The 13563-nt window shown below is 45.6% G+C and overlaps 1 protein-coding gene across 10 annotated transcripts in view; it reads right to left on the bottom strand.

Moving 5' to 3' along the window:
• Nucleotides 1–13563, bottom strand: part of SOX5 (SRY-box transcription factor 5) — a 276165-nt gene that overhangs the window by 147069 nt on the left and 115533 nt on the right. For 7 of the 10 annotated variants that reach the window (XM_064421478.1, XM_064421482.1, XM_064421474.1 and 4 more), the window contains one exon: nucleotides 4459–4545. The exons of 2 other annotated variants lie outside the window; for them this stretch is intronic. In XM_064421478.1, coding sequence (XP_064277548.1) covers nucleotides 4459–4545 — 87 coding nt within the window. Of the gene's footprint in view, nucleotides 1–4458; nucleotides 4546–6352; nucleotides 6482–13563 lie in introns of those variants that run through there. One more of the 10 variants, XM_064421483.1, reaches the window with a different exon arrangement.

Here is a 13563-nt window from a genome sequence, read left to right as displayed (position 1 = left end):
GAATGGATTATTTCTCTTTAGCCATTATTGGCAGCCCTAAAAGCGTTCACTGCCTCCTCTGCTGTGCCCCATCTCCTGAGCACAGGAGCAAAAGCAGAGTCTCCAGCCACCACAGCTCTGTGTCACATCAAGCCCAGCCTGACAGCACGTCCGTGGGATCTGGAACCCGGCTGCTCACACAAAACAAACCTCTGTGCTACCCTGAGCTGAAGATCAGGGTTGGTAGGTAATCTCACTTTCCATTGCCTCCATAAATCTGTGGTTACTCCAGCACAGCCTCCAGAGTCACCCAGACTGCAGTGGAGACAACGAGGAGCTGATTTTAACCCAACCACAATCCCTTTCACAGGGAGTGCAGAGAACTTCACCTGAGCTGTTTACAAACTAATCCACACAATACAAAAGGTTTTTCAAACAACAACAAAAATAGATCAGATTCAGACCTGCCCAGGCTTTCTTGAGAGATTTGGCCACAATCACTGTTAACAATGCCTTCAACAGAAAACCAGCTCAGAAAGATTGGAAACAGAAGTCTGTTCAACCTTTTGTTCCACACACCTATTCAAAATTAGCTAAGTGGGGAACATAAAAAATATGCAATGCTGTGTCTTGCCAAGTTTCAGTAGAGAGATGGACAAGATTAGCAGCAAGGCTTTGTGCACACACCAAGGGAGGTTTTAAGAAGAGTTCTCATCGTGGTTAAAGCTGCCTCCCTCACCCCAGTGTGAGCAAGGCTGGACAAGCCATGATGCACCTGAGGCCCAGCACCAGTGAAAAAGTAACTTCATGTTAACTTCACATATATAGGAATGATCACTGATAATTAAAGAATAAATGTATTTTTGATACCTTTTCCTAGTAACACTGAGGACAGCGCCCACTTTCCCACTGCAATGCACAGCTACCAAGGCAGTTACACTGACAGCAGAAAAGGGGGATGATTTTCCTCCCTGTACACCACCAGTCTGAGACCTGAAGATCTCTCTGCTCCACTGAATCCACTAAAATGCATTATCCAATAAAAATGCAATGGCCTTTTGAGCACTGGTTTTGAATAGGATGGATATAAGTAAGTTTGAACAGGCTTTAACCAAGTCAGTATACAGTTTACAGCTTCACTTTAAAATACATCAATTAAACAGCACGTTTTGTTGTATAGCAAAGTGTTTTGAGCAGAGTAAAAATTCCATGGGTATCAAAACAGAATTTCTTAAGAAATCTCCAGTGCCAAACTTGTAATTTAGCCCCAGACTATCCCTCTGAACAAGCAGAGGTATTTGAGTTACAATTTCTTCAGACGTGAAAGGTTCTAGGCTTTGCCCCATTTTAAGAGCATTCCCTTGCAGCACCTTTGGGTCCAGCTGTGGCATAAAACAATCCATTTCCCTTTCAATTAGTAAGTGGATAGATACAGACCCTCCTAAGTGTGATCCTGACGTCTGCAGCTGCCTCTCTGCAGACACTCGGTGATGGCTCTTCTGTTTTACGGGCGTGCAGATGAAGAAAGGGGGGCTTAAAGGAGCAGCCAAAGGTGACAAAGCAACCAAGAGAAACAACTGAATACGGAACATGGGAGCCTGGTCACTTCCAACCACTCACCAATTTCCCTGTCTTTAATAAAATATTACTGCTTTCTAGCTTAAAAGAAATCGCGCTAATAGAAAATAAAGTCTTCCTCTTCATCTCCCGTTCTTTAATCTCTCCCAGCTAATAAAACTCAATGGTAGTAACACAGACTTGGGCATTAACAATATGTAGCCTGGTGCTGAGACTTTTTGCACATGATGCACTAAAACTCCCCCAGACCTAATGAAAAGCACAATGAAATTTTGAACAGTTAAATGGAAAAAACTGTTCGGTGTGCGTAAGAGAGTTGGGCAGCACGGCTCCTAGTGCTGTCCATGTTCCAGGGTGTATTAAACATAAGACAGTGCTTAAATGGGGGTTTCCAAATATCACTAATAGAGAAATGAGGGGTGGAAAAAACGCAGCTGCCAGGCCAAGTACAGAGAAAGAAGTTAATTAAAAAATCACAACTGGAAAACTTCGTAACTATAGAATGACAAAATCATTTTGTAGCATAATATATGTGTGTTTGTACACGTGTGAGTGGGTACAGAGCAGCTCAACTTGCACACCTTTCCTGCTGCCTCACTAAATATAGCTGCAATACAGCTGAGCCATTGTTTGTTGGCTGCTCAGGGCTGATGGTGCCATGAAAACCACATTCCTGGGCACTAAATAATCAGCCTGCCTGACCCCCCAAGAATCTGTAAGTCAAATTCATTTACCCCCAGAGGGCAATGCTCTATTGTATCCTCCCTCCTTTCTAGCCACCTAGGAACAATGGACAATAATTGCAACTGTCACGGCAGTCAGTAGGAAAAATAAACCAGTGCCTGTTTTCACAGCTTACTGCCAAACTTGATCCAAACACCTAATAACCATGCCCCCAACCACAGAACCACAGTCGCTCTAAAAAGCCTCAGATGTGAGGCTTTTGAACAGAGCTACAGAACAATAACTCGACTTGTGTTCAAAATATAAAGCTAAAAACCAAAAATTAAAGCAAAGAAAAGTCTTCTTTGAGGCTGTGCTGTTGCTCCCCATCCTTTCCCCCAGGCACGACTGAAAGGACTGTTGAATTTCTCTGGTGGTAGCATATAGCTGGCTGCTGCTGCTTTCAAGTTTAGCTTGTGAAAGGGAAAAAGGAAGGGAGAGAAAAGATTGCCCTCCAAAAGAAAAAGATCACAGGCAGTGGGAACAGACCACCTTCGCAGTGCACAGCACTGCTCAGAGCAGCTCTACAGAGTGCAAAGGCACTGCACAATCACTGGGAGTCCTTCTAAAGGTTCCAGTGAGTCAAGAATTAAAGAGGCTCCACACACTGTGCAAGACCTGCTGAAATACACACCCAAAAGTAGGTATGAAAGTTGCCTCCCCACACTCTGTCCCTGAAACATCTTAAAGATGCATCAGACCATGGCCAAGGATGATGTCATTTAGAAACAAAGTGCTTTTAAAACCCAGAACTGCCAGGTAAGCCCAGTGGCTGCCCTTCCTCTTGAAGACCTGTTGCTTTACACACATGGAGCAGGAATGAAGAACCCAGGCTTTGGCCCTCTGGAGCCATCATCATCACCATCACATCTCAGCCTATTGGGAGCACTGCATTCTGTTATAAAGTTATTCTACAAATGTAATGAATACATATATTTGAATTACAGCCTCCTAGGAAGAGGCCTGGGGAAACAAGGGGAATATTCTCCTACTTGGGTAAGCCAGTGGAACAGCACAGGCTAATGCTGGTGGCTTATCAGTGCCAGGCTGGAAGGCCCACAGAACTAAAATAACACTTTCTCTGCATCTGCATCAATCCACAAACCCGTGAGAGCATCCTGTACTGTGTGCCTTACTGAATGCTGCCCACCTCCTGTGCACAGGGTCCTTAAACCTGCCTTCAGCCAGGCACAAGGCCTGGGAGCCTGCCTGAGCGAGCATCTCCAGATCAGGGACAACATTAGAAAATAAACATTCCAGAAGTAATGGACAGAAACTAAACCCTGCTTATCAACACAGGAGGAGAAGGGCTTAATTGCAATTTCATTCTACTTTCACATTTCCAAAACAACATTGGCTTGGGTTTTGCTACTCCAGATGTACACTGATATAAACGGGAGAAGAATCAGAGTCACTGCTTCTTTTCAGAGTGATAATGGCTGCTCTGAAAACTTGCAATTTTTGACATGTGTGTTTTGAATGAGTTCCTCATCATAAGCTCTGCAGAGGAATTATAAAAATATTAAATTACATGAAAACAAACAACCACAGGTTCCCTAAAATGACCTCAGATATATAAAATGGGGAAATATCTTGGCAAAGCAGAAACTACTGCTGCTGGAGAGTGGTCAAATTCTGTCATTTTCCTTCTGGAGTACGGCTTTAAAAGAACATGCTTTAGTGCACAGATGTTGTACGCTGTCTTTTAAAATCTGCACTGGCTAATTTCAGTACCTAGAGGTATCATTACACAAACTTTGCTCTTTTTATTCTTCCCTACATGCAAAAAAAGTAAAAAAAAAAAAATAGACATCATCGAAATCTGTCCAAAAATAAACAAGGAAATCAAATCACCCTCAGATTTCAGAAGCTGAGGTCTGCTATGCTCTGATACCACACGTGTCTGATGCTGACTTTTTTCCCCCTATCCAGCAATAGGATGTGCTCGTTTATAACACAGAACGATATATGCAACAAAAGCTTAATGTAAATTCATTCACTTAGGGCAATACACCGTTTCATTTATTTGTATTACCACAGATGGGAGTGCATACATTTCACTTAAACCCCAAATTACCACGTTTGAAGGGGAGGGGAAGAGGAGCAGACAAAGTTCCACAAAGCCAGCGGTATCTGTATATTCATTCTTAATTTCCTTTAGCAGAGAAACAGCGTTACCTTTTATTTCTCCAAAGTTCCCTGATCCCATGGCAAGAAGCTTGTCTTTCCAGTCCTTTGATAGTAGCTTTTCAATACTGGGAGTTTCTGAGTGAAGGGGGGGAAAAAAAACGTAAGCAAATCAACATGACTGTCTCCACAATAGAACTCATTAAAAGTCTATCTGCTAAAAATAAGGCCAACCCTATTCTGGGCCCCAGTTCATAATGACTTCATCAACAAACTGATAAGAGGGGAGGGAAGAGAAAAAAAAAAAGGGGGGGGGGAAACAAAAAAGAAAAAAACTGAATGTGTTTTGTCACCTGCTGTTTCAAAACCATTAGCTTTTTCCTCTAGTGGAACAAAGCTCCGGTAATTCTGTATCACAATGGGCACATATAAACCTGCAGTTCATTGTTTTTCAATTTGGTGAACAAGTTGCTGCCTATAATGGATGCCTGTCAGTTTCTGGGTGTTAGTCTGCAGTCAAAAAATAATTATGTTGATAAAATGCGGAGTAAAGAGAGAGAGAGAGAGAGAAGCAAAGAATTAGCTCCTAAATCTGCTACATGTAATTATATCCCTCTGAGTCTTTACAATTACATCCACTTTATAATGTGTGTTTAAACATCGTGTGGTGGTAAGCACACTGTGGAAAGATTTTCCGGTAACACACGCATTATAAATAATAATAAAAAGTTGGGTATGGAAAAAAGCTTTAAAAGACTGCAAAATCCAGAGGGAGAAAAGGCATTGCTTAGAATGGAAACCCATTATTTGCTCATTTCAGATTCTATCACTTCCTTTAAAAAATAAAATAAAATATATTCGTTCAGTATTTTCAGGAAAAATGCAGCGAGGGTGTGGATGGGTCTGATATTTATGTCTGCAACTCTTGTGTTCTGACCTCTTTTTGTGTAGAATTTTAATGCATAAGTAAATATAAATGCTAATAAAATTCAGAGAACATTAAACTCAATTCCAAACAATGTAATTGTATATTCTTGTCAGCATTTAGATGGGTACACAATTACAATAGCTTTCAATCCCACGATTAGCACTGCATTCAGTTAGAAAATGGAGTGTACTAAAAGATAAGTGTCCCAGTATGTGCCATCTAAATAACAATACCCACACTTATTATCTGGATCTAAGACATATACTGCTATTCTCCACATTCGTGTTTATGTGTATTTGTATTTGCTCAGGCATTTGTTTACCCCCTACCAGGAGCATAAAGGGAGTACACGTTAACTTATCAAAGGGACCGTCTGGCCTAGAGACCATACAATTATTAGCAACTGGTTAACTTTCCCCACAGTAAAACCATTACGAGCAGCCCTCATTATCTCGCTCGGCGGCTGCGGCTCCTCTCCCGAGCCGGAGGCGCTGCGCTCGGGGCTCTGCCGGCTGCGCTCCCGGCACCGCGGGGACACCCGGGGAGCCCCCGGGCCGGGGGTGCCCTCCTGCACCCCGCATCCACCTGTGCGCACACGGACGGACGGACGGACAGACGGACAGGCGAGAGGCGCAGCCCCGCGCCTGGCCGGGAGAGCAGCGACAGCCCCGCAGGAGGGTGATGGGGTGCGCTCCGGCTCTGTTCACCCGGCGGCACCCCTGGGTGAGATTCCTGGGACGGAATCCCTGAATTTGTCCCGAGCTCAGGAAAGCCCCGCGGTGCCGCTCCGAGCGCACCGCTGCTGGAGCCCGTCCGTCCCCTCGGAGCGCCCGCCAAGGAAACCATTCCCCACAGCGCGAGTAGGTCAGGCAAACACTGCCCCTTCTCCTTGTCTCTTTTTTAAAATATGTATATTTTAATCATTATTCCTCCGTGCTTCTCCGACAGCGTGTAACCAGGCCGGAGCAAATGCGGCATTTGCGGCGGAGCGCCGTCCGTCGTTAGAAGCCAACAAACCTTTGCGAAGCAGGAATGCGGCAAGAGGGACCCATTGTGAGCTGACAGTGGGCTCCAGAGCCTCCAGGCACCAAAAGCAGCCCGCCTTACTTTTAAGTCCATTGTCAGCAAAGTCCGCGACAAAGCTTTTCCCCCGCGGCTGGACAAAACACTCGCTGGTGGAGAAGAACAAGCCTCCTGCCTAACTTGCTGCCTTAAAGCTACAGGAGCCGCTCGGGAGCCGGGGCTGCCGGAGCCCCGCTGCTGTGCTGCCTGCCGGCATCCCTGCCTGCCCGAGCCCCTGCTTGCCTGAATCCCAGTTTGCCGGCATCCCTGCCTGCCCGAGCCCCTGCTTGCCTGAATCCCAGTTTGCCGGCATCCCTCCTTGCCGGCATCCTTGTTTGCCCGAACCCCAGTTTGCCAGTATCCCTGCCTGCCGGCATCCCTCCTTGCCCTAACCCCTGCTTTCCCGAACCTCAGTTTGCCTGAATCCCAGTTCGCCAGCAGCCCTGCCTGCCCGAACCCCTGTTTGCCGGAACCCCTGTTTGTCCGAACCCCTGTTTGCCAGCATCCCTCCTTGCCGGAATCCCTGTTTGCCGGCATCCCTGCCTGCCAGCATTCCTCGTTGCCCGAACGCGGGTTAGCCAGCATCCCTGCTTGCCCGATGCCCTGTTTGCCTGAATCCCTGCCTGCCAGCATCCCTGCCAGCCTCCCGGCTCCCGCAGCCGCTGGGAAGGGCGGCCGGGCCGGTGCCACTCTGCGGGGCAGCCGAGCCGTGCCGTGCCAAGCCCACCGGGGCCGGGCCAAGCCCCGCTCCATCCCCGCAAGGCGAGCGGGGCCGGCAGAGCCGCGGACGAGCAAGGGGGGAGTGATGAACGCGGCCATGTATCAATGACTGAATTTCTGCGAGAACGGTGAAGATCGCAGTAGGAAATCGCGATTAGGGATGTGAAAGGCCAAATGGCAAAATCCCAATAGTAACAATGCATCTGTTCATTAATGTGTGAATATGAGTAATATGAAAATTTAACACAATTATAAGCCCCCTCAGCAATCCTGATGGCATAAAATAGATTGTGGTGATCTAATCAGTGCTTCCCCTGTTGAAATACTGTATGTTAACTATTCAAAATAATATTATATAGATTTTTTTCCCTTTAAAAACCCCCAAGCAATCATATTAAATTGATGTCCTAACTTAGTCTCAAACCTCTCTTGATTTGAACTGCCATTTTTATGTAAGACACTTCAACACAGTTTTGACACAGAATCAGCAAATAATCGTCCTTCTGTTAATACTTAAAAAGAACTTTAATTCAGAAAGACAATAGCTTCCCCACCCCTATAGCTTTACGGAGCCAAAGACCTAGATTAGATTACAGCTTGTTTAATTCTATTATATACCATGTTAACATCTTGTACTTACATAAAATATGCTATTCATATACTCAGCCTATCACATTTCAGTAACTGCTTGTGAAATACCTTATGCACCATGTCTTGGAAAGAAACATTTATTATGTCATTTATGTACCCCATTAAAAAAAGATCTGAAATTTACACATCTTAAAGAAAAATAACTGTTTAAAAGGTTACAACAGTAGGGGTTCCATGAGTTACACAGAAACAAAGTCATCCTTTGTTCAGCTTTTTTTAGACTTGATTGGGAAGATGATGCTCTCAAATTAAGAGAAGAAATAAATGCTGTCTCTTGTTTGTGAGGCAGGCATTCTCTGGATTCATTGCAAAGTCACTAAAACTTTTAATGCTTGCACATACAATGTGCAGCTTGGAACAGGGAAAGGTGGCCTGCACACAGGAACTGCTGCTCCTGATCCCTACTCCAACTTTTCCTCTCCTCAGATTCCCCAAGCCATGGTTTCTACGTGCAAAATCTGAGCTATATCGTGACAGATTTTGGATGTGCATCAGGACAGCTATGCACTACAGTGCTCTGTATTTCCAAAAAGCTACACATGGTGCTCTGAGTATTCATAACATCTCCTGACTCACCCTTTGAGAAGAACCCAGAGCTGCCCCTTTCCTTCCTCCAGGCCCCAGTGATCTGAGAATCTCCCAGTACCCATCTGCAGTGCAGGTCCTCTGGCCCACAGGAAAGCAGTCCAAGCCACAGCACAGGATGAACACACCTGCAAAGCTTGTTCACAGGCTGTTTGTGAACAGTAATTCACTGATGTTTGACACGTTTGCTCCAGACACACCACGGGGAGTGTTACATGTTGCTGCAGAACAGGATTACAGAGAGGGCACCAAAGAGAGGGACTGAGATGGAAAGAAGACAGGAATCATCAACTAAACGTTGGCCAAGAGGCACCCGACTGAATCAACAGAGATACAAATTAACCCACAAAAATGATTTCTGCTGTCTCTATTTAGCACACTTATCAGTCATTAGCTCTTTCTAGAGATATTTATGGCACCTTTTGTTTTCCTTCTTTCCCCCTGCCTCTGTTGCTTACACACACTTGTCTGCATCACTGTGCCTGGCAGTGCCCACTGGTGAGTGCCCCAGTGCCTGTGCCAGCAGCTCTCAATGCCCCCCAGCCCTGCCACCCTCCCTCTGCTCCAGGCTGACTCCTTCATCCACAGCAATGAGTTCTGGAGACTGATCTGGAATCCGATACAAGCCTTGGCACCATCCTTGGAGCTGTGAGAGGCCCACGTTCACTGCTCTGCTCGTGTGGATGTGCCTCTACATCCAGGGAACTGCCCTTGCACTACTGCAAAGCAAATCAGCTCAGTAAATGAACATTTAAGGGCTTTTTAATCTGATTTTTGGTATGCCAACAAGCACGTCACTGTCCCTCTACTCCTGCATGTGACATTTAAATACAGCTTCATTGAGTTACTTGCTCAATAGCCCTGAAGTTTTCACACTGGGAAGGGAGCGGTTTGTTTCCAGGAAATGGACGAGGCTACAGAGCCATAGTAAGAGAGAAGGACATTTTTATCACTGCAGGACTTCTGCTGAATTTAGTCTACTTCCTGAAGTTAATTTTTTTCAAGCATTTTAACTCCCCTTTGGGAGTGGAACTAATCCTGCTCTCAATTCAGTGGCAGCACAGATGCACATGTACCTGGAATGCCTCAGCAGCCTTCCAAAAACCAGTCCCAAGAGCACAGCACTCCCTCCAGGCCCAGCCTCTCCAGGAGCCCTCTTCAATCCATGCTCCAGGGTCACAGCCCTAGAAATCCACTTACACAAGCTCAGAATGGTGCTCGGTGCCAAACCTCTGTTACCTCTCTGCTCCTGCTGATCATTCACTGAAAGCAAGCTTTGGTCTCCTGCAGCTGCCCTGCTCCAGAGAAAGGCACACAATTCCAACGTGCTGTCACAAGGTGAGGAACAGGAGCTCTCCACATGTCCGGAAGAGCCATATTTGAAGAAGAAATGGGAGAGAAAGCTCTGGTGTTACAGAGACAGCCACGAGGAAGGGCAGCAGGCTGGTGTAAGCTGACCACAAGTCAGGAGAAGTGTGAGTCCTTGGAGCCCCCCACTCACAGGGTGTCTGGGTGTCCAAGGAGGGGTGCCCTCCCAAGGAGGTGGCCAAAGCCTCCCTCCTCTCTAACCACAGATCTTGCCCTGGGCTGGGAGACAGATACTTAGAAAAAAAAGTAAAAGCAAGATGTTTGGCCTTGGCAAGTATGATGATGACACAAAGTGCAGCAGGAACAGAGAGAAGCCAAGGGTTGCTCAATGCCCAGCCAGAGCACCAAACATCTCCTGCCAACAGGAGTCATTCCTAGAGGAAGGAGTATTTGGTTGGCACAAATTATCATGAATGAGCCTCAATATTGCCTGATACACCTCCCACTTCTGGCAAGCACCTTCTTTTGTATTAAGAAAGCACTGGCAAACACTGAGCTGGCACCCATTATTCACCTTTTCTTCTGCTGTGGCCATAAATACGTTCCACCTGTCAGTCACAGCTCAACCCAGCCTTCCTGCAACCCTCCCCTACCAACATGCCACCCCACTGGCACCCTGTTCTCTGCTCATGCACCACAACAAACCCTCTCTGGTCTGAATCAGGAAACGAGATAAAGGGCAGGTTTCCACTCTGCTTTTAAAAGAGCAGAGAAACACGGAGATAGAAGAAATTTCTCTGTTTATGCCCCCATTTTTTTTATTAAGAAGCTCTTATCTATACAAAATGAGAACCAATTTTCATAGCAAGGAAAATAAAGCAACTATTATGAAGAAAGGGTTGGTATCAGCAGGTTACATAGACATGCAGCATCTGCATACACATATGGTTCTCCATCAACAGAATCATGCTTTGAGGGAACTACTTGCAGCTAGGCAAGACACTATGAATCATGAGCAGGCACAACACAGAATGTATTTAAATTTGGAAATCAAAGACCACAAAACATACATTTTTCTCCTGCCTTCCAGGAAGCACTGCAATTTTTCACCAGTCTAAAAGCAGTTTAAGCTTTTGGAGCAAACACTAGGAAACACCTCTATAAATGTAAATATTGTTCAAAGGTAGGACAGGGCTGCTCAGGCATGAGAAGCAAAAATGTGATGCTGAGCACAACTCTACCTGGGGGTTCTGTGACTGGCCAGAAAGCGGTGTGCTGTTGGGTTCTGTGGGTTTTTTAATACCCAAAATGTTTTTTAGTCATTGGGCACAACCTCCCAGAGCTGAAGCAAACATCCAAGTTACAATATTAGGGAGCTGTGGTGCTCTGGCCAGCACATCACAGTCTGACTCTCACTGCACCACTCCATCACAGCCACTGTGCAGAAAACAGCTGGGCTGCATATGGCCATGGGCAGCTTCCAAGCCCACTAAAAAGCTCCCTTCTCTGGCAGAGATACCCAGACCTCCTGCTCCTGGAATCTCCAGCCCCATCCCAGCCACATGGTAGCTCACATGGCTTTGCATTCTGGAGGACAAAATCAACTCTGTATCCACAGATGACTGCAGTCACCTGTGGTGCACAATGACATCAGGTTACCACTGCATTCACACAGTGCCTCATTTTGTGTATGCTCAAAAATACAACACTTATTTTCAAGTTGTTTGCTCCCTTTTGCAATGCCCATCATGCTGCTTTGATGAAGTACATGCTGTATGAATGATATTTTTGTTGTAATTTCTGGTAAAAGAACACTGCTTTTTTGTGTTTAAAAAATAATTCATATAGCCAGAAAAAGTTCCCCATAGCACCATAAATAAATTATTTAATATTTCAATATCCAAATCAATAATCTGTGAATGCCCCAGAAACACAATTCTACCCTACCCAGAAATATACAAAGCAATTACTTTCACAACTGCTCATGAATGCCTACTGCCAGTCCCACAAGAAAGTTACCTAAAACCACAGGGATGTTTATTAGGAAGGAAATGTTAAACAGCCTTCAGATACACAGAACCACCAGTTGATAAAATAATTATTGTCACAGCATATTGTGCAGCTGAGATGGCCACAACACACAGTGTGTCCCCACACAATTTCAGAAGCTTCACCCCAAACACAGTAACACCAAACCTCTTCAGAAGGCTTCAGGCACCTGCCCACACACAGGAACACCATTCCACTCCAGAAGGCTGCAGCATCTGCCCTCCTTGTCCCTCAGCCCAGCCTTTTATACCCCCAAGTTAATGCATTGCACCTGTGTGCCCTCTGTGGTTGGTCAGTGCCCCTGGGCACTCCATGGCTCGTTCCCTGCAATGCTGCTCACCTGGGCTGCACAGCTGCAGCCACTCAGGGATGAGCACAGCCCCACCCCAAGCACCACTCACTCTGTGCCTACAAGTTCTTTCTTGGGATGTATCTCTTGGGCAAACCCCAGCACAAGGCAGGAACACATGTCTAGGCAGGACAGGGAAGAGCAGAGGGACTTCTTAAGCTAGACTTGAGACCCAAACCAGCATCTGAACCAATGCCACCCTCAGGAACAGCCAGGCTGTTGTCTGAAATCCTGATACTCCCCATCACCTGACTGCACTGGCAGCTGCTCCATTACCTGTGTGCTTTTCAGGCTGCCCTGTCTCACTGAGCAGTCACCACTCACACAGGAGATGCTCAATGCCAGGACATCACACCAGTCCTTCAGCCTCCCTACAGAAGAGCCCATGCTCATTTGGGGGTTACACAGCCACAGCCAAGATTTTCTCAGCTTCCATCCTCTGTTGTTATACAGCCTCAGGACAGAGCCTGCTTCCAGACATGGCCATTACTTACTCTGCTCTGGGGACAGCACGGATGTCACACAAAGGACAGCACAACTTCTGTCACTGCAATCCGCTGGGATTAGGTGCTCTGGATCCCCAGAGGATTCAGGAGCACAAACCCCATTCTGGAAAGGAATGAGGGTCCAGCTGCCTTTGGAGACCCAGGCCAGAGTTGCCCAAAGAACACACTCTGCCAAATGAGGCCTTTCACTGGCACAAGCCTTGCTGGCACACCTTCTTCTGCACACACAATATTTAGGATGATTCCAGCTCCCTGCTAGCACCACCTTCTTCACCCCTAATTAAACTGACATGCAAGAATGAAGTAAGTTTTTTGAACTGTATCAAACTTTAAATAAAACAAAAGTGAAATTTTTAAATGTGCCTTGTTCTTTCCTGATGTACAAAAAATAAATACATGAAACAGAGTAACTCACTTTCAAACACCTGAGCAGCAACCCCTTCCTTTTTAATTGAAGTTCCACCAGTAGGAATCCTTAGGAAAAGAAGGGCAACAGTGAAATTAAAAAAACCCTCTCCTACACATGAAAAAAGAAGAATTCTGTCTTATTCTGTGTTCTTCAGCTTTCTAATGCCCCTTTAATTCCTGGCATCTCTAAATGAAAGAAGGAATTGAATTTCTCAGGAGTGGTCCACCCAGCAATAAAAGTGTGTCAGATGACAGAAGGAGGTGGTATTCTGAGCTTCACTGAAATCCTCAAACCACAAAGATATTTTCATGTTTCCAGAGACTATTTCAAGAGTAACAGCATAAAAACAAAGACATCTATAATTAAATAACAGCAAATTTCACTTCAGTTTTGTTTTTCTGTCTCAGCTGGACAGAGATACTCCACCAGAATACATATTCCCCAGAAATACATTTTTGTGTTAGTGCTACCAAGTGAGCCAGTCTCTAATTAAAGGGCCATAATATCTTGTTAATATTAACAGAGGGCCATGGTTTTGGTCTGCTAATTTTTCACATCTTCAGCACATCCTTGACAAGAGGGATTTAAA

Source organism: Passer domesticus, chromosome 5, assembly GCF_036417665.1.
Source record: "Passer domesticus isolate bPasDom1 chromosome 5, bPasDom1.hap1, whole genome shotgun sequence".
NCBI classification, from domain to species: Eukaryota; Metazoa; Chordata; class Aves; order Passeriformes; family Passeridae; genus Passer; species Passer domesticus.
The sequence above is the reverse complement of the archived record's forward strand: the minus strand, read 5'-3'. Positions and strand labels throughout refer to the sequence as shown.